The sequence below is a fragment of the Lissotriton vulgaris genome, chromosome 9 (genome assembly GCF_964263255.1).
Source record: "Lissotriton vulgaris chromosome 9, aLisVul1.2, whole genome shotgun sequence".
Classification (NCBI taxonomy): Eukaryota; Metazoa; Chordata; class Amphibia; order Caudata; family Salamandridae; genus Lissotriton; species Lissotriton vulgaris.
Window position 1 is genome coordinate 1,171,965,938 of NC_141697.1, and position 22,548 is coordinate 1,171,988,485.

The following is a 22,548-nucleotide window of genomic DNA, read 5'->3' on the forward strand; positions in this document are numbered from 1 at the left end:
CAATGCTACTGTGTCCCTTTTTTTTGCAACAAGGTATTAAAACATAGTAAATGTGTGAGATACATGGTAAACATGTTTCAGGATCATAGTATGGTAGCCATGTGTGCATATTGTGAGCGCTGTACTAAAGATATAGCTCTATCTCAGACTTTGTATTTGTGGGGTCAGAGGTAGGTCATGAATGTTATAGACCCGTCTAGTGGAAACACCACTCTGTACATTGTGCCTTCCTTCTTCCACTCTTGAGGTACCATCAGCCTTCATCTGTGCTCTTGTGTCTGCAGTTTCTAATCATGTATTTTGTTGTTTCCCTCTTTCCAGCTCTACATTCAAACAACCACCCTCACAATATCCATGAACTTGAGTGCTTCGGTGGCACTGGGGATGCTCTATATGCCGAAAGTCTACATTATCATCTTCCATCCAGAGCTGAATGTGCAAAAGCGCAAGCGTAGTTTCAAAGCGGTGGTGACGGCGGCAACGATGTCATCACGACTCTCACACAAGGCCAGTGACCGGCCGAATGGGGAAGCCAAAACCGAACTGTGCGAAAACGTCGACACCAACAGTAAGTGCTAACAGTGTTCGAGACTTGGACTGACTTTTAGTGAGTGTATCTGGCTGACCTGAACTTGAATTAACAAGTGTTTTGTGAGAACTGATGCAAGGAACATTTTAAGATTCTATCAAGGTTCTTTGTAAAGTGTCACTCAAAGTATGCATTGCACACAGGCACTTTCACGTCTTCAACAAACACCTGTGATAGGAAAACAATTGCTAAGCTAAATACTTATATGGTTATGTCCTGTTTGCCAGGATGAAGGTGTTTTAATTCATATTTATCTACTTGAACATACATATGTCATGGTTATGGCACTAACTCTACACACCAAAAAAAATACATCCTGCACTTTAAAAAGTTAATAACAGTTAGGATAGTAATTGTTTCCACATTGCTTGGTATGGGAGCTCTATGGGGGAGCGGGACCTGTACACAGGACATATACAAAGACCACACCTTAAGCCAAAGCCATGCCTAGTTGGAACTGGTGGCATTGATCAGCTAAACTGTTTGTACAATCCCGCACAAAATGCTGTAGAAGCAGGTGGACTTTGCATAGTATGTGACCAAAAGACTCTCTCATTATAGAGAACCTGATGGGCATTGCAGAATATTTTGCACTGTGTGCTTTGTGGATAATGCGACTGGATCCCAAGCATTGCCATTGGCCAAGGGAGCTTGGGGACTCTAAACATATTATCTTTGAGGACCTCTAGTTGTTGAAGGTAGTACTGTAGCCTTTATGTCTTCCGGGATGTGTGTTATTTGTGAGTAAATTAAGAGCAACTTTTTCTCACGCTGTAAAGTAAATATTGTTCCTACATCAGAGACGTTATTGGTCATGACTTTTGTCATGTCATCTGTAACGGCATGTGTTAGGTCATGAACAGTTAATTGAGGGCATTGTAGTTGAATGTTGACCAGTATTTTCACAAGTCTTAGGTTTTTGAGTTTCAGTGGATTTAAAAGAAAATTTACACATTTTTGTGTCAGGAAGTGCCGAAACGCTTTACTGCGTATACTTGAGTAAACCAAGACCGCATGGTTGACCCATCCTCCGTGTTGGTGTCCGTCTCTTGATCAAGGGAATCGGAAGTGAAGTTGAGATATAAATATATATATATATATATATATATATAGATATAGATATAGATATAGATATAGATATAGATATATAGATATATATATATATATATATATATATATATATATATATATATATATTCATATATACATATATATATATACATGTGTGTGTTATTGTGTTGTAAAGCAAGTTATTTAATGTATATATGTTCATATATATGTTAATTAGAGTGCATACATCTATTTTATTTTGATATATATCTTATATATAAACATATCTATAAGATAGATAGATAGATAGATAGATAGATAGATAGATAGATAGATAGATAGATAGATAGATAGATAGATAAAGAGGAAAATAATTGTAGACTTGTAGACAGTACACTTTGCTTGCAAATGTCCTTTAGACATCCCGATGGAAAGCCAATGCAGTCTATGTTCCTTTAATTTATGTGCAGGTGAGTCTGTTGCCACAGCTTGTCTAAGTAGTGTTGTCTGTCCTAGTTTTTAAATAGGCCATTTTCCCAGGATCTCTGCAGCTGCTGTCTCCTGGGTACCTTGTGACTACAGAGAACATCATGCCCAGGCACTGAACATTTCCATTTATTAACCTGCTCTCACTTGACTTGGGCAACACCTCCTCATTAGATGGACAATAGAACTTCTCCACTCTTGTGCAAACAGTAGTAATTGTACTCCCTGGGTTTTGCTTTTCTTTGTTGAAGGATTACAGATTTAAAGTGATAACTTAATGGAACTATCATTTATGTTGTCATTATTGGCATTAATTAAGCCAGTTGTGCATACAGTTAGAGGATAAGCAATCACCCGGGGTAAGGGCAGACGCCCATCATGCCATTAATATTTATAATGTTCAATCGGGGAAACAAGTGAATTGTTGCGTGTAAGGCTACGGGGCCGTAGAAAGGAACCCATACCAGGTGAGCTGTTTATTCCAGCAAAGCAGAAACTAGGCTAAGGGCCTGGTTTAGAGCTTGGCAACAGGGTTTCCCCCATGCGTTATTAAAAGTGCATTATACCCTATGACACTTGTAATAAGGCGGACGGATGTCCAAAGTGTTGTGACGCAGTGCCCATCCGTCAGACTCTGAATCAGGCCCTATATTTTTGCTGATTTTAGGAATCTGATCCAAATAAATTGCAGGGCTCCATTCCCTTACATATGCCTTTGTGATTGGTTGGTTCTGCTGAAAATTCCAAAGGTGTTTGGAGGGAACTCTTCCTTTAGCCAGATCACCTGTTAACCCTTTCACTGCCACGGTGCTTGAGCACCTCTCTGCAGCTTTTTAACAAAAGAGTGCTCAAGGAAATGTACCTCTTTGATCTCTTTTTGCTCTCACCTGAATTATATGCAGTTTTTTCCTGCACATCCAGTGATACATATTGATGCAAACCCCAGAGCAATATCTCATTGCAGCCTGAAGATATAATGAAAATGTACCTTTTAAAAAAAAAATGTGCTCAATAGCTGGCTGTATTTCTCAAATGGAGAAAGATTAATCCGGGAACCCTAACAAAGGAAATCTTGCCCTGAATGCCTGTAGTCTGGCAATACCAAATCTGAGAGGAATATATACCGAATGTAGTCTGCCGAAATAATTATGTAATTTTAATACAGATCATGAAATTGTGTCAGACGTTTGTGTCTATATATATATAACTACATATATGTGTGTGTATCTATGTATATGTATCTATGTATAACTATATATACATATATATACACAGATACATATATAATTATACAAAACTCTGACACAATTTTGTGATCGGTATTAATATTACAAAATTAATTAGGCAGACTACATTCCCTATAAATATTCATATATATATCTATATATATATATCTATATATATATATCTATATATATATATATATATATATATATATATATATATATATATATATATATATATATATGCCATTTCACCTTGTCCAAAGAGCGGGGCTCACTCACCACAGAAACAATTCACTGTGCACCCACAAGAGTCTGCGCTTAACTTCATAATTTCATAGTGTGCCCAACGCGTTTCAGATATTCCAATCCTTGATCACGGGCTGACGATAAAAGGACAACAGAGTCAAATACAGGGCTCTCTTTAAATATCCAAGTGCTTGGTTTACTACGCTCAGGTGTTTACATGCCGTTTCACCGGCAGTCCAAGCCGTGAGAGGCGCACCCCCGCCTGGACTGGTATGGCGGACCTGGGGCCCTTTGAATATGGAGCCCGTCAGGACCACAGATTGTGGAATTTGCTCACCAGACAACCTGCGTGGCCTTCACAACTTATCAGGGTTGTTAAAAATTGCTACAAGAACTATGAATAATGACGATATGCTTTGTATGGTAATGGACTTCATTTCCCAAGTTGCATAGCGAATGATGATGTGCTCACCTGAGCGTAATAAACCAAGCACTTGGATATTTAAAGAGAGCCCTGTATTTGACTCTGTTGTCCTTTTATCGTCAGCCCGTGATCAAGGATTGGAATATCTGAAATGCGTTGGGCACACTATGAAATTATGAAGTTAAGCGCAGACTCTTGTGGGTGCACAGTGAATTGTTTCTGTGGTGAGTGAGCCTCGCTCTTTGGACATATATATAATTTGGCTGGGAGCTTGTATTTGCTACATGTACTTTGAGTTTATTGGTCCAAAAGTCTAGTAGCCATTTAAATGTGGCAGAAAATACATTCTTTAAAAGAGTTCTAGGCCTTATGCTTAATACATCACATTTTGCTTGCCATCAGGAGACTGGGCTGTGACACCTGGAAGATCACATCAAATCAACCCCAATTGCACTCTGGATTTCAGTTTGGTGAGTCCAGGGAGGTTATTGGAGTTGTGCTGGAAGTTTTACTATAGCACTATTTCCCATGGCTGCATTGTCTGGACAAGATCCAATGCTCATCTAATAGGTTGTTTCAGCAAGCTTTTGTCTTCTGCTAATAAGCATTGGCTAATTACAAAAGTTAATTACACATGTAATTTACTCTCACTCTTTTGAGTAACTTTCATGCTTTTAGCTTATCACAACATCCAAATGTAAAGCTACTAAAACGTGTAGAATTACACGCCTCCCCCCTTGAAAAAAAGGTTGAAGTCACATTTACAGTTATAAGTTATTGTCCAAAAAACTGTAGACCAGCACCATTTATTCATATTTGTTCATATTTTTAACTATTTTAAATAAATAATTTAATTTATCATCATTTCCTATGGGGTTTTCTTAAAAGTCGCTACCTCCATTATTTTCTGTGAGCTAGTGTTGCAGTACCAGAGGTTGGCCACGTGTGGGCAGAGTTACTACCTTTTCTTTTTTCTTGTAGTAATTTACACTGTGGCTTCTCCTCCTTTTTCAGGAGGTTGAGATGTGCAAGTCTACACTTTTGAGTAACTTTACACTTGGATTTTGTGAATAGTTAAAAGAAGAAAAGATACTCGGAAGTGTAGGAGTAAATTAAACTTATAAACACATAAGAGTAAAGTACGTTTGTGAATAGACCCGATAGTAATTGACTCTGTCAACAGAAATTTTGTATATCTTTGAAATGTTATGGTGCCTGTTGGTTGTGGGTAAGCATGCACTGAATACATTAGGCCTGAGTTGGTTATGGTGACAAGCTTTGGGCCTGATTGGTGTGCTGGGAAAAGGTTTTTTAATTGTCATAGGTCTGATCTGCTTGAGAAGAAAAGTTATGACAAAGACAGTAGGGCTAGATAACGTATTGTGAAAAGCACTTGTGAATGTCGGTATGCTTGTGAAAGTGAATTATCACTTTGTCTAACAGGCTATAGACAAGTATTATGTGACCTATAATCTCACAGATTACAATAGTAGACAAAGGTTTTGCATTGGTGTTGGTCACTCACTCTGGCAAACCCTGGACATTTTCACTGTGATGATTCTTGTTAGATCCTTTAGAGAGGGGGTTTACATTGTTCTGAAAACTATTTGTTTATATATCTGTAATTTAATGACTATATGCATGATGGTTGACAGTGTATGTGCACTTGAATAGGACTGTGTTGGTTATGGTATTCAGCCAATGGTAAAGCTGTAGAACTTACTGGCTCATTGGGAAAAGGTATGCTAGATTCCATATGTTTGATATACTTATTATGAAACTTTATGACAAAGCCACGAGGCCTGATATGATAAGCAAATGTTAAAGGCAATAGGCTTTAAAAGATGGGTCGTTGATATACTGTGCTAAAGCCTCTAAGAAGGATTACCATAATAGGCATTTTGGTGTTGGTGAGACACTTGAACAAACCATAGAAGATGTGCATTACATTAATCCTTATTTGGCGTTATGAGGAGGGATTTTGTATTGTTTCATCAACTGTCATTTTGTAATTTGTTAACATTTTATTGCAGTACCCCTAATGGCTGCATTCTGGAAACGCTTATGAGCCATCACAGTATGTCTGAGTTTATAATGGTGACAATCTACTGAGGAAGTGTATAGGTCTGATTGTTATGAAAAGTTACAATAAAGGCATTAGGCTTTACGTTTTTATTGGGGTGTGAAAATCTTTCATAATTTGCTGTAGTGTAACTTTGCCAAATAACAGCAAAATAATGCTCAATTAGATATAGTTACGGGAAATTATTCTTGCACTCCAAAAATTACAAGAACCATCAATTTGGTAAAAATTCAACTTGAAAATTTAATTTCAAGTGGATTTCCGGTTCCTTGCATTGAAAATGTGCCTGCTTGCATACTGATTTGTATTTTCATGTCTTAAATGCCCTCTTGGATAGGAAATCTATCCTAAATGTTAATTGAATTGCTATGTTAAAGGAATTGCAGATCACATTCAAAACACTGCCACACGCATTCAGATTTGCAGTTTTGCACTCAGAAATTACTTTATGGTCTGCTTTGGTAAACAAATCTACCAGAAATGTTAGTGAAATGCCTTTATTAAAGGAACTGGCATTCAGGGTCAAAATACTGCTGCTTGCGCTCAGAGATTACCCAAATGGTTCAAATCATTTGACCATTTCTCCCTGAATGGGAGTCTCATTATGCAATGTGACATAATGGCATAATCTCTGTAATTCTGTATAGCTTTGGTTATGTGAAATTACTAAAATTACACCAATAATGCCAGGGTAATTACAATTTTCCTTTTATTGTAAAAAGCATATGTGAAAGTCAATAGGCATTAAAGGTGGATTGTTATTATTCGGTATTAAAGCCTACAGACAGGTATTTTATTAAATGAAATCTAACAAATTACCATAGTAGGCAAGGGGTTGGGTATTGGTTCCTCCCTCTGAAAGACTCGAGGATAAAAGATTTACATTGTGTGAATCCTTGTTATTTCATTGTAGGAGAGATAGCATTTTGCTTTGCTAACTAATTTTGTATACTTTTATAATTTTATGACTGTATGCCTGATGGTTGCCTTGGGAAAGCTTAAGCTCAATACATTACAGTTGGAAAGTGGAGAAGGAGAGTATTTTTCTTTCTTACTATTACTAGGCATGTGAGCCTTTGACACCATCTCCCTGTCACCCAGGGATGCTAGGGTAACATCTGCAATCCCCCATTCCATCTGGGGATATCTCAGTAGGCACTGCACTAACCAGCCTCAGTGTCTGCCCACCAGTGGGGGACTGTTCTCGTTTGGGACACTTGGCATCCCCATTGTAGTGCCCAATCTATTGGGACTCATAGAACTTAGGGGTGCCTTCCCTGTTGACTTATTATCATGGAACTACTTCTTTTTTGTTCAGATGGAGATTGGTAGTCCTGATCCTTAGAACTAGGTTGAGGCCCTTTGGAGAACTCCTTGTTCTTACATTTGTCTCACTCCTCCTTCCTCTGGTGGGGACCCTGCCCACCCTTGTGGTGATCCCCCCAGATAACTTCTTGTGAACCTTTGTGCTGAGCCTGTGGTCTGCCTCCTTAGCAAGCCTCCTGGGGTCAATTAGGTGTTGGCACAGATCTGTAAAACTAAGATTAAACATGTGCTCTCATGAAATCATGTTATACAGCCCATGAAAATCCTTTACTTCACTGCCCTTAGCCCAACCATCCAGGGTCTGTCTTGCAAAAGAAATCCTCACAATCCAGCCAGGACTGATGGGCCACCTTCTGGCTGTCCCTAAACTTCTGCCTGTACTTCTCGGGGGAAGCCATATTTCCTGACAAGGGTTTCCTTCATGGGAGATACTTCATACTGCTCCCATTCTCTAGGGTCATTAGTGCATCCCTCTGCTCACTAGGGATATGCTTGTAGAGGCTAACCCCCAATCTTCCTCAGGGATCCTATGCATCTGTTAAGCTATCTCATAAGCTTCAAATCCCTTGATAATGTTGTCCCCCACATCAAAGTCTGGCACCAGACTCATTGGGTTGTGTACCCTCTTGTCTCCATTGTGCCCTGAAGTTACACTGTAACCATTTTTGTTGGACCCCAGCTTACCTCTAAAGTCCAGCTCTCTGAGACTTATTAGCTCATGGGCTGCCTTCTCTCTTCTATGGCTTGTCTCTTCTCCTTCAAGCCTCTCTCAGCCTTCTTCTTTGCTAAGGCCCTCTCAGCCTTTTCATTTGCCAAGGTTCGCTCAGCCGTTTTTGTCTCCATTCTTAATTGGGACATCTGCAACCTGAACTCCCTTTCAGCCTTCCCATCCACTCTCTCTGTCCTACTTATATGTGAAGCTCTGACCAATAAGATGGGTCATCCCCCCTCAGCTGAACGCTGCATCTCATGACCCTCCACATCATCCTCTCCATCCTGGTCATCTGTTGTAACTGGCCTTGCCTTCAAAGCTTTAAGGAGCTCTGACTTCTTGGTGCTCCCTTTGGTGGGCAGCTCTCTCTCCTTGAAAAATTCCTTGTGCTCAACCACAGTGTAGATATCTAGGCTGAGGAGCCCGAATTACATTCTTGCAGGTGAAGATGCAGGCACAAATATTCAGAAATAGTAAGGGTGAATTTGGAAAAAAGCAAAAAAGGCCGATCAAGGAGAATTTAAAACTCAAATTGATCTCCGAATATTTAAATGGGATTTTTAGTGTAGTTCATAATCACTATACTGCACTGCACAAACAAAAGTTCTAATCCCACCGCTGCCACCATTGTAAGAAATTGGGTTACTGGTTGGGAAGGTTGAAACCCTAACCAAGCAGCAACCACAGTCCTTGGAAAGGTAACTCCAATATTATTCTATGGAAGAGGCCGACCTTACAGTAGTGAAAAATGGGTTTTTCACTACCAGGATACACATGTCCCACTTTTTAAATACACATCACCTTGCCTTATGGGCTGCTTGAGGCCAACTCTAGGGGTGACTTACATGTATTAAAAAGGAAGATTTGGGCCTGGGAAAAATCGAAATGGCAATTTAACACTGCACACACAGGCTGCAATGGCAGGCCTGAAACATGTTTGAAAGGGATATTTAAGTGGGTGGCACAATCAGTGCTGCAGGGTCACTTGTAGTATGTAATGCCCTGGTCCTTGATATATGGAGTACAACTTATACATAAATTAAATAAGCCAATCGGGTGCAAGCCAGTTTTACCATGTTGTAGGGAGATAGCGCATGTGAGTTAGCACTGATTAGCAGTGGTAAAGTAAGTAAAGTCCCAAAGCCAGCAAAAACAAAGTCAGCAAAACTGGAGCATGGAAGACAAAAAGGTAGGGGAGAACCACGCCAAGGATGTCAGGTCTAACAAGCAGCAACACTAAAAGAAAGACATTTTGCATTGAGAATGAGTTGCAACAATACATGAAGGACTGACATTTACACTGAGAAAGATCATATCAGTAAATTAAAATCAGGAACTTACAGAAAAAACGCAGCAGCAAGAAATGGATGGGAGAAATATATGAACAACAGATATTTATATGAAAGAAAGTCAAATCAATAAATGAATAACTTGGCATTTATAAAGAGTAAGGCATGTGCAATAATTTAGGGACTGAAATTTACAGGGAGAAGGACAGCATAGGAAAGAAATACTGACATTTCCATGGAGAAAGGTTACATCAGAATGGCAGCAACAGTAAATGTATGGGCAACATTTATAGGGAGAAACTGTACAATAATAAATAAAAACATACATTCATAGGAAGAAACAAAGGCCACATCAAAAATGGAAGATCTGATATTTATAGGGAGAAAGGTTGTAGTTGTAACAAAAGCTGGCTTTTGGAAGGTAGAAAGGCCTGAACAATAACTGAAGGACTGACATTAATATAAACAGACTGATGTTTACGGAGAGAAACTGCTGCAATAAATGAAGATCAGGTATGTATAGGGAGATGTAAGCAGCATTAATAGAACGACTCACATTTAGAAAGGCCACATCAGCAAAAAAACAGAGCGCCTGAAATTCATAGGGCGAAAAACATGAAAGGCTCATGTTAACAAAGAGAAAGGTCATATACATAAATGAAGGAAGGACATTACCAGGGCGAAGGGTGGCAGCAACACTGTAAAGCATCACAACTGCACAGATGAAACCGGAGCCACTAGAAGGCAGGAAACAGAAAGAGGCAGTGGAAATGTAATATTAGCAAGAACTTTTGTTCTTCAGTGCGATCCCAAGAAGCCGTGCTATTAGGACAGCCATCTCCTAAGTCTATAAAAACAGATGTGCACAGAGATGTGTGCCCCTCGTCCCCGCCCCCATAAGATCAGTAAGGAACTGATGGGTAGGGATTCTGTGGCACTATAAAAAAGGTCATGACTGCTATGAAGGGATCAGTAGGGATCCCAATTGTGACTCCCACCTTCTACTCTACTCACAATCCACCCAGGACTGACAGGGCAGCTTCTGGCATGTGAGTGCATCAACTGGTGAAATGTTATTTTTCTGGCATATATAGAGCATGGGAACAGGATATGTTTGCTGGCATTTAAATAGCGATAGACCAATGTCTTCTGGGACTGGATGATCGGCTATTCTGACACCAGAACAGTGTATCGATGAGTTCCCCATTGGTACAATAAAATTTCTGCAGCGCACACATATTGCTACATGTATTTTCTGCTGCAATCGACAATATTACTTGCTTCTTGAATTGCTTAATTAGCCATAGGCAAAATCCATCTAAACCCCATATACGCTTTATAAAAAATTGTCAAGTCGCTGAAAGTGCTCGCCTACACAGCGAGACAAAAGATCTTCAGCTGCCTGGATTTTGATGACTTGGCACCAGTGAGCTCCAGAGGTAAGATAGTGTAATGGTGTCCACGAATGATCAAGAGTTCCGGAAAAACTGATATTCACAGGAGGGCAGTTATTCCACAAATCTGGAAAAATATACGAAAATAGAGTTACAGGATGTGAGTATGAAATTAGAAAGAACCTAGAGAAATGAGCGAACTGCAGGTTTAATATTTATCTTCTGGTTTTTGCCACAGTGATCTCATTTGAGCTCAAAATGCAGACGCTCAGCTGAAAAGATTATTATAAGTATATTTAAAAAGTAACAATTTCTTTCCTGCATTATCTCTAAAAAAAGATAAAAAGAATCAAATGACACTTTAACGTTATTAGGCGATTGTAACAATGAGAAGCAGAATAGACATGTTAGTTTGGAAAGCTCTCCCTTTCAAGGGCTTCTAAGAGGTTGACGTAGGTAGCCGGTCAGAGAGAAGGATCATTTTCACTCAGTAAAAGTTGAGACGACACTGGCCAGGAACTCAAAAATAATGCTGCACCATAGATCTACAACACCATTGTCAGCCAATGAGGGAGGAAAGTTAGAGCCTCCAGTGATAAGCTGTGCTATCTAAATCTAATAATTACAATTTTAAATTACAATTACAGTGTATTTCTTAGAGACTTGTGGTCCGCTACTGGATCGGGATGGAGTTAAGGCTGCTAGACATCCTAGGACAGATTATCGAATTGTGTTGTGTTTGTAATTCTTTTGTCCCAGATCCTGCACACTGAAGTGTGTTGATTCAACCATCACTAGCCTACTTTAGCACAACAAAGCCTCCCTTGCTCTTCCAATTCAACTGATTTATACGTGGAGCGCTAACACCATGTGGGGCCCTAGGCACTTGCACCACCAGGACCACTGTATTTATATGGTCACAGGAGGATAGAGCACGCGCCTGGTTTACATAACTAATGCAAGGTCTCCTAGGACTGCTGCATGCTTCACGTCACCCATTCAATCTGAGTTGTTAGCATTTGCAGACTTGGAGCAAACTATACTGTAAGCTTAAATTGTTCCTCGAAACCTAGCAATAAATCAATCACTGCATTTATAAGGCGCGCTGCATACCCGTGAGGGTCTCAAGGTGCCGCTACTGATCGAAGAGCCAGGTCTTGAGGAGTTTCCTGAAGGCCAGCAGGTCCTGAGTCTGCAGGGTTGGTATTCCTAAACCTTGTCTGAAATAATGCCCCAGTCACACACAACTATTTAGAAGTCCTTCATACGTGTGCAAGAAGCATAGATTACCCTTCTATCCGTGATGCACAGCGGTCTTATATTCGTGCATGAAAGATCAATCTTTCCAGTGTGTGCATGAAGCGTCAAAACTTCAACCATGTGCATGCAGAAGCAAACCCTTGTGTTCATCAGTGACACAATGAATCTCCATATTTGGGCATGAAGAATGGGGCCTTTATGTCTAATCATGAAGCGCCAGCCTTTACACCTCTCAATCCTTTATATTTGTGCATGAATCGTGTGTTTCTCATTTCTGCCTGAAGGACCAAGTCTTCACATCTATGTGTCTTTGACCACGCCTTTCCCCTTTGTGTATATATATGGTGTCTTTATGAATGTTTTTTCAATGTTTTCATTTGTTGGAATTTGTATTATGGATATGTATTTGTTTTGATGGTGTTCAATGGACTGAATAACGGTGTTTCTTTTTTCGCACCTCTTGAAAAGAAAAAAACATGTAAATAAGTAAAAATTATCAGAACTAAAATGTTGCCCGCTTAGGAATTTTGGCTAGGTGTGGTGTCAAGAATTTGAATTTGAACGTTCTACCTGGCCAATTTTGTTGTTTATTTATTTGACCACGCCTTAGCATCAATTCAGGATGGGTGTGGGCGTAATATCTGTGCATGAATTATGGGTTATTCCTATATGTGAATTAATAACCAATTCTTCATATGGTTGCATGAATGGCTGAGTCTTCCTCTCTGTGCATTTAATGGGAGAAGGGATTCCTATTTCTCCATGAAGCAGGAGATGATTTTGGGCCCAATTCACAGAATGAACTTAAGACTCAATCCTAAACTTACTACTAATTTAGTATTCACAGAATACACTTACTCATTTTGGTATTCACAGAATGCACTTACTCATTTCGGTATTCACAGAAGGCACTTTACTCATTTCGGTATTCATAGAAGTTAGTAGTCCTAACTTTAGGACTCCTAAATGCCTTCTGTGAATACCGAAAGTCTTAAAATTAGGATTTTTCTCAATTTAGTAGTAGTAAAGTTAGGACTCCTAACTTTAGGACTCCTAAATACCTTCTGTGATTACCGAAATGAGTAAGTGCATTCTGTGAATACCACAATAGTAGTAAGTTTAGGATTGAAGTTCATTCTGTGAATCGGGCCCTATATGCTTAGACCTAATTGGACTTACATAGACATTTCCCTGATCCTACATCTCTTGATTCCCCACATTAGTCCATTCAAAGGCCACAACCACTCCAGAAAAATATGTCACACGTCTGGTGTGCCTTACAATTCTTTCCAATGGCACAGACTTGTCAAATCTTTCTGATTTCCCTCTTTGCCAAAACGTAAAGAAATGATTTCCTAGCCCAGGCTGTTCCCAGTACAACTATAAATAAATATATTTGGGACACACTGTACGCATTTTTATTTCTGAAAAATACGTTAAATGATTTGAAATGTCAGCAATAACACAGTGCAAGAAATGACTTTTATGACAGCTCACACTGCTGCTGTCTGTTCTACAGTCCAAAAAACAAAGGTCTCCTATTTCACATTGACAAACACCACTATGCTGGAAAAGCAAACCTGGGCTGAATTTTTCGCTTTGGTTGTCTGGCCTCTCAAAACAAGGGCAAGACGCAGTACGCAATCAGTACTAAATTTGTTCCAGTGGTTGCTGGTGGTAGGCCTAAACTTAGGGCCATATTATAAAGAAAGGTCGATACATTATCGCAGCTTTTATCGGCAGGAAACTCCTGCTAAAGCGGCGATAATGGGCTTGATAATATGCCCTTGTGAATTCCCATAGAAGCCCAGGTTAACAACAGAACCTGGGCTTCCATGGGAATTCACAAGGGCCTATTATCAAGCCCATTATCCCCGCTTTAGCAGCAGTTTCCTGCCAATAAAAGTGACGATAATGTATTGACCTTTCTTGATAATATGGCCCTTAGTTTTTATCATCAGACATTGAAGCAGAAAAAAATAGAAAAAGGTATGAAGAAGGAGGAAGAGAATGGTAGGAAACCATGTCAAACAGAGAAGGAAAAGAGGAAAAAGAACCCACATAGGTGAGATAAGGAGACAGTAAATGTAACGTAATTGAAGAAAGAGGCATGAAGTGGAATCAAGAATACAGTCTTGAACTTCTGCAACTCTCGAATTGGGCGGCAGTGACACTGTGCCCCATATAATATCTTTGGGCCCCTATACTTAGTGCTTTACAAATTAAGCCCTGTATCTGGGCTTAATCTCCTTCGAAGCTTCTGTGCAATTCCATTCGCTGCACAACAGATTCCCTTCATAAATCTTGTCCTTTCATTCAACCATCCTGTACATCTTTAACAGTTGGCCAAAACAGAACAGAGGTATGATAGTTGGTTATAAGCTTGCGCTCAGTTGTTATTGGTAATTACACAACATATAAGGCTGCTCCCAGGGATAAAGGTGATGTCTATCACTCCGCCACCATTTGATGTGGACAGCATCCACAACAACAAATATATATACGTTGTATCCCGAGCAAGAGAGAGTCCTATGTTCCAAAGTAATTCACAAATCCAAAAGATAGGTTCCAGTGTAGTTAGTCTTCTTCTTTTATTATTTTCACAACAGCAACCTTGTGGATCCTAGCCAACACGTGTTTCGTCAAACAGCAAAATATGCACATAGACTGTTATGTTGTTATGTTAAGCCGTACTTTTTGAGCGCACGGCTACCCCAAAAGGGTGTCCCGGCGCTTCAGGGACTTCATCAGGGTAGCTAAGTATAAGTATAATCCAGCACCACAAGTCGATTTCAATCATAGATTGTGTTGAGAAATAAAACATGTAATCTAAAAACTAGTCCATGTAGATAAAAGCGTTCCAATTCCTCGTGGTTATTCTTACTCGCTACACACTTGATTGCAAAACCTGCCGAACCCCTGACGTGGGGACTGACTATTGCTCATTTGGAACGCTTTTATCTACATGGACTAGTTTTTTGATTACATGTTTTATTTCTTAACACGATCTATGATTGAAATCTACTTGTGATGCTGGAATATACTTATACTTAGCTGCCCTGATGAAGTCTATGTGCATATTTTGCTGTTAGACGAAACACATGTTGGCTAGGATCCGCAAGGTTGCTGTTGTGAAAATAATAAAGAAGAGGATGCATTTTTCAGGGGTTTTGGATAGGAGGGAGAGATTGGAGACGGGTCTCAAGTTATTCAGGTCCTTGGAGTCAAGGCATGTTTTTTTTAGTAGTGGCGTGACTTGGCCAACTTTGAGGCTTTCAGGTATGATACCAGATCTCAGGGAACTGTTTTTGATTCTGCACCAGAAAGGGGCTCTGGAGAGTTTCAGTTTTTTGGTCAATTAGGTGGGTATAGGGTCAAGGAAGTGAGAGGCGGGTTTGGAGGTGAAGATCAGCTTGAGGATCTCAGCTTCTGTAATGGGGTCGAAGGACTTTCATGTTTTCTTGGGGTGCATGCACATGCTGTCTATTGTCACTGGGGGCAAGCTTTTACAGGCGGGTTTGACGTTGATGTCTAGTGAGAGCTCAATTTTGGTGATTTTTTCTTCAAAGAAGGTGGCCAAGTTTTTGCACAATTCCTTGGAGGCCTGCATTGAGGATTCGAGGGGCTTGAAGGTTTGTTGCTTTAGGATTTAAAACAGTTTGTTGGGCCTATTATTTACGTTGCCCATGGTGGAGCAGAAAAAGGTGGATTTTTCGCTGCTGATGTTGTTTTTTGTACTCCCTTCGGGCTGCTTTGAGTTGTTCGCGTAGACTTGTGGAGGGGTTGCCCCTCCATAGTCTTTCTATAGCTGTAAGTTGTCTCCTTTCGTTATAAATGTCTGTGTTAAACCAGGATCTAGATAAGATGTTCCTGTTTTGTTTTTAGTTTCAGGGGGGCTACTTAGTCTAGAATGGATTTCAAGGTTGTGTCGTAATGGGCAGTGAGTTATGTAGTGGATAGATCATCCGCGGAGGTAGTGAGGAGGGAGTTAACCCTTTCCTCAAGATCAGTCATGTTGATCTGAGTGAGGTTCCTGGTCCATTTGGGATGGTCTTGGGTAGGGGGTTGGAATGTGATCGGTTGAGTGAGGTAGAAGAGGATTAAGTGGTGATCTGACCAATCCACGTGTCACATTTGGCGATAATGGCATCTAGTATTGCTCCTTTGTTGTAAGTTTCCTCTGTACAGTGTTGGGTAAGGTTGTTGTTGTGTAGCAGCTCATTCAGGTTCTGGATTAGCAGGTTGTTTTCTTCATTCCAGTCCAGGTTGAGGTCACCCAGAATTAAATTGTTCGCATTTCATTTCGGAAAGAGCAGTGGGCAATCAGGTCAGGCAGGTGTTCAGTGAATGTGGTGGTGTTGCCTGGGGGGTGGTAGATAAGGTGGAAGAATAATGTTTTTTTTTTTGCTAGTGTTAATGTTGACGGTTAGGCATTCAAAGGTGTTGTAGTTTAAGAAGTTGTGACAATACCTCTTTAATGCTCACTCTAGGATTCAGATAGTCCACAGACTCCTTATATGGCGGACGCAGATGAGGGGTGAGCCAAACTATTTAGGCGGACTATCTCTCTATCGGGAATAGAATTTAAAGCGGAAAAACACCCGCCAGTGCTGATGGTCTTTCCGGGATTTTCCGCCTTAGTGATGAGAATTTCCATGGAGTTGGGTAATTCTCCCCGTTTTCAGCTGAGGGACACATATTAGACCTGGCATCCTTGGCATGGTTCTCCCCTAACATTTTTCCTTCCATCCTCCTGTTTTGCTGACTTCGTTTTTGCTTCCTTTAGGACTCTATTCACTTTACCACTGCCAACCAGTGCTAAACTGCTTGTGCTCTCTCTTCTAAAACATGGTAGAATTGATTGACTTGTGCCGAATTGGCATCTTTAATTTACTTATAAATCCCAAGCAAAGTTATACTACATGTACCCAGAGCCTGTAAATTAAATACTACTAGTGGGCCTACAGCACTGATTGTACCACCCACTTAAGTATTTTTTTCAAACATGTTTCAGGCCTGCTATTGCGGCCTCTGTGTGCTTTAATACATGTAATTCATCCCTAGGGATGGCTCTGGACAGCCCAGAAGGCAGAGTGCATTGTATTAAAAAAGTTGGACATGTACTTTTAGTTTTACATGTCCTGGTAGTGAAAAACTCTTAAGTACTTTTTCACTACTGCAAGGCCTACCTCTCCCGTAGGATAACATTAGAGCTACCTAATTACATGTAGTAAGTGATAATTTCAAAATGGGAGCAGATAACCGGCTCATGTGTTTTTGTCTTTGGAATTGTAATGACAAATCCTCTTTCATAGTGAAGTTGAATTTTAAAACTAATTTTGAAAATGTCCCTTTTAGAAAGTTGGCTTTTTCCTGCCTTAGAAATTTAGTGCCTGCAACCTGTCCCTGGGTCTCAGGACTGGGTGTAGTTGACAGTTGAGGAGCTGTGTGTATTCGTCCTAGACAGCCACACACAATAGAGGGCTAGATGTGCCTGGATGGGCCATCACTGCAGGATGGGCGGGCGGAGCTGGGCAGAACCCTACTTACACTTGAATAGGTGTTCTGCCTCCAAACTAAGTGCTGCATACCTCCCTGTAGTTAGTTTGGAGCCAGGGCAGGGAAGGCTGGCAACATGTGCACTTCAAAGAAAAACCTCTAGAAGCTTCTCCAATTTCAAAAGAGGCACCTGGTATAAATATTGCACCTCAGACACCAACTCTCAAGTACACTTTTGGACCCGTGAAACATTTTCCAGGAAGAAGGACTGCTGTAATGCTGAAAGAACTGCCACTCTGTTGGACTGCTGCCCTGCTTAATTACTGCCTTCCTGGACTGCTGCCTTTGCTGGATTTCTGCCCTTTTGCCCGCCTGCCTGAGCCGGAAGAATCGGACCTGCAACTGAACCCAGGCCTCCCATAGTGACTTCCAAGGCTAGTCTGCGGGCCGCCCATTCAGAGACACAAGAACAAACAGACTCACAACAGTGCTTCATTTGAGCCGATGGTTTCCGGTGCTCAGCAGACGGACATATTCATCAACACTGGCACTTTTCATGAGCACCAGGTAAGGCCACATTCATTTAAGGGGAGATTAAGTGATTTGCTGATGCTGACATTCGAATCTGCTTCACCAGCTACAAAGTTGGCAGCACTGGCCATTATGTCACATTCTGTATCTACTTTTATAGTTAGTAATTGGCTCTGATTTAGGCAGTGCTGACAGGAGTAATGTGCTGGTGCAAGCTGCCTCCTTGACGAGAGACCCAGTTCTTAGTTTCTTACAAATTAACAACAGCTCACAACCACCTGAACTAGTACACATATCCAGCTAGAGCAAGCCGCAGACCCCGAAGTGGTGTCCCATAGGTCGTGAAACCTTGGCGCAGACTCAAAGAGAAAGAATTGAAGTTTTTGAGCTGTTTGCAACCATTGGCATCAAAACCTTGTCACTCGAACAGCCTGCAAACACAATCTTCCATCCACCTGGCTCTTCACGTTACAGCCTCGACTGCATTGCGGGGTGTGCCCACCTTCTTGCAATGACTACAGGATCTTCGCACTACAGTGACGGCCGTCCACAATGCTTGTCCATCGCGCTACATCGATGACGGTCCGCAGTGGTCTCTGCTCCTTGCTGCCCCCTCTACGGCATATGGGATTTTTGTAGTGGACTGAGAAGGTAACTTCTGGACAGGGCCAACCTGTTCCCTGTATCTGACCCATGCTGCATCGTGGCCAGCCTGAACTTGTGACTTTCTGCCCATCTGGCACGATCAGATAGCCACAAGCGGCGCTTTGGGATTTTTTGGGTTGTTTTCACTTAAACCTTTAAAATTGAATAGCTCAGGTTCTACTGATTGGATCTTTGTCATTTGAGTCTTGATTTATTTATTACATTTTCCTCAATTTTCCTAAATTGGTAGGTAATTTTTCTTGTGTTATGTTTTCACAATATTACTGTTTGAAGTGCTGCATAAATACCTCACACATTGCCTATAAGTTAAGCCTCACTGCTCTTAGCCAAGATGCCATACGGTTGACCATAGGTAAATGTGGGTTTTGCTTGTGGCCTCATCCTGACAAGGATTGTGGTTGCTGCATGAGTAGGGTTTCCCCACCCCTCAGCCAATAATGCAATTTCTTACAAAGTTTTTTTGCCTGCAGATATCAGTCCTTGACCTAATGCTTTTATGCACCCTGCCTACACCTATTACAAGGCTGCAGTTGTGAGGTCGAGGTCTGTTATTGGTGGTATGTTTATTGGTGGTGTATGTGTTTGCATGCATGCGTATGTGTAGTGGTGGTTCTGAAACTGGTTTTGACAAGGTTGCCACAATGTGGCCAGTCCTCTTGATTTTACAAAACATCACTTTGAAGGTTGAGAGGTTTCTTCACTTAACCTGTATCGTGATAGTTATATCAGCATAGATGTTGATTGTGAGTTTTCTACAGGATTTGGATTCACGCCTTACTCTAGGTTTGTACCCACTTGAATTTTTGTGCTCCTTTGTATGTTGAGCTCTATTTCCAAGGTTATCTGTCCTGTCTATGGGATGTTTCTTACTTGGATATTCGAAAATGCAAAACAATAAATATAATTCATATGGGCCCGATTCACAGAATGAACTTAAGACTCAATCCTAAACTTACTACTATTTTGGTATTCACAGAATGCACTTACTACTTTTGGCATTCACAGAATGAACTCACTACTTTTGGTATTCAGAGAAGTTAGGATTTTGTCTTAAGTTTGTCTTAAGACAAACTTAACACAGACTTAAGACAGACTTAAAACCGACTTAAGACAAACTTAAGACAGACGTAAGACAAAATCCTAACTTAAGTCTGTCTTAAGTCTGTCTTAACTTTTCTTAAGAAAAACTTAAGACAAAATCCTAACTTCTGTGAATACCAAAAGTAGTAAGTTCATTCTGTGAATACCAAAAGTAGCAAGTGCATTCTGTGAATACCAAAATAGGAGTAAGTTTAGGATTGAGTCTTAAATTCATTCTAGCAATAAGAATTACTCATACTTTTGATTGGGGCAGCCCAATTCTGTTGTGCGGAGCCTAACCGCAATTCCCTTAGACCCTTCTTAGTTTTTTCAAGTATACCCATTCGGAGGTACAGAACAACTAGACTGGCTAATCAAATAACCATACCATCCTTCTCGCCACAAAGATCTGATAAAGAGATACTCAAAAAAGGAACCAATCCAAAATGACACTCCTAATTTTCTGTTTAAAGCTTTACTCATCGCTGATAATAAAGCCGGCTACTTTAACCACTATCAACTTCATGGTTTTAACATTGCTAATCTTCCCTTCATAATCAATTATTTTTATTGTGTTTTATGTTTTATTGTGATAAATGATTGTTATGGTTTTAATTAACTAAACAATACATGTTGATATTGATTAAAGTATATCCAGGATGCCACAGCCAATTAAAAACAGTTTGATGGTATAGTAATCGAGGACCTATGGAGGCAGGGGATTCTTTTAGTTGTGTCATATAGTCTGACACTGTTTAGAAATATTGGCATCATGAATATAGAGGTTTTAGTTTATATTCTTTTAAAGTGAATTGGAAATATCAAACAAATCAAGAGATGTGTAGTTCATCTTTCATCAAATAATTGCATAGATTTTTTTAATTGTGTTTTAACAATAGTTAATCTATTTTGTTTTTTCTATCAAAGAGAAATAGGAATATTTCAATTATATTAGAATACTAGTTGTTTGTCAAGTGCTTTCATCTATATAATAAAATTAAAAAAAAATTCAAATGGCTAGGATTTTATTTGCTATCAACTTCCATAGAAGGCTGCTTTGAACTTGTGCACGGTAGAACTGCGATATTGTTAAAAAAAGTTGTTAAATGTTTAAGAGACTCTTGGATCTGATTGGATACACTTTTTGTTATCGCGTATCCATAATCAAAGTAGTCAACTATGCGTAGGTGAATCAATGTACTGTGCCACTTACAAAATAATGAGCAGAGGTGAGTTCCCATTTGTCAATGCTCATTGGCACAATTGTTATAAAGATTTTTTATTGTACGTAAGTATTATTTTGGGATCCTACCTTGGCCAATTCCGAGTGTCCTGGTAGAACCAGCATGCTGGATGTGGGTCAGGCACTAGAAATTCTTTTGGTACACCTCTCACAGAGAGCCAGTTAGCCCCATAGAGTCTAGAATCATAGCACAGCCATATAAGAAGGCAGAGTTTGAAAGTCAATTACAGATCATTATTGTCATCCTTAGCGTGCAGGCTCTGCAGAGCCTGCTTCTAAACCCATTATTTTACAGCCGCATATCTTACCAAGAATAGATTATTTGAATGTAATGCCATGTACTGTGACAAGAATCTGCTCCCTGGTTTTAAAATGGAATTAATCCAATATGATTTATCCTCCCCGGGGAGGAGGGGTTAGTGGCAGCCTTGCATGAACCTGCCATCTCTTCCAGTTCCTTGCAACAATCTCACACAGTCAGCATTTTGTCTCATTGAACTAATGTCTGTTCAGATCTTCCACAAGTTTAAGGGCGCTGACTTTTCCTGCAAACTGCTGGATAGCGGATTATCTTTTTATGAAAAAGGATGGTGCAAACTTTTTATTCAACATGTATTTTTTAATATTTTGTTTGTATGTTTTTTTGTGAATTTTATTACTCTCTCTAGCTCATAACATACAAAGCTAATGCCAATTTCAATAAAACCAGCCTTAATAGGAACAGAGGTTAGGTATGAATTAGGGTGGATCCTCTTTTATTCATTTGTCCTGTTTGTGGAGTGTACATATACATACATATTGATCCACTACCGGAAATGAATGAATGAAGAGAACAGGAGAAGGTCCCTCCTCCTTGAGGTGGGCGAGGAGGGGGCAATGACTGAACTAGAGACAAGACTTTAATGGGCTTTCCACATTTGACATTCTATCTATAGAGTGGGGTCAGTGAGTTGGCATAGACACTGCAATTAATAACTCAGCTCTCAGGTTAGCACTGAGGGGCATATTATCAAGGGGGTTTATCTCTGATTTTTTGGCTTTAAAAGCCAAAAAAGCGGAGATAAAATTATCTCCCTATTACCTAGCTGTCGCTAACACCAGTTAGTGACAGCTAGTAGGAGATAGTGACCATCTTGGGCCCCACTTTGCATGTCAGTGATATTTATCACTAATGACATGCAAAGTGGGCATGCCAAGATGTTAGCGACTGGAAACAGTCGCTAACATCGCTATCTCCTATTACCAACTTTTGGAGATATTCGCGCTAAACGCGAATATCTCCAAAAGCTAACACCTGCCCTGAGCAGTTCTTAGCCATGCTATCCAATGGGAGGTGGATAACATGGCTAAGAGCATTAGCTCGGTAATGCATGAATATCGCTGACTTTTCAGCAATATTCATGCATTGCGGCGATTTTTATCGCATTTGCGATAAACCTTGGTA

General features: G+C 40.2%; 1 protein-coding gene across 1 annotated transcript in view; it reads left to right on the forward strand.

The window, feature by feature from the left end:
- The window catches only part of GRM7 (glutamate metabotropic receptor 7), a 1,698,774-nt gene that overhangs the window by 1,569,835 nt on the left and 106,391 nt on the right, over positions 1-22,548 (forward strand). The window contains exon 9 of the mRNA XM_086939213.1: positions 322-568. Coding sequence (XP_086795339.1) covers positions 322-568 — 247 coding nt within the window. The remainder of the gene's footprint in view (positions 1-321; positions 569-22,548) is intronic.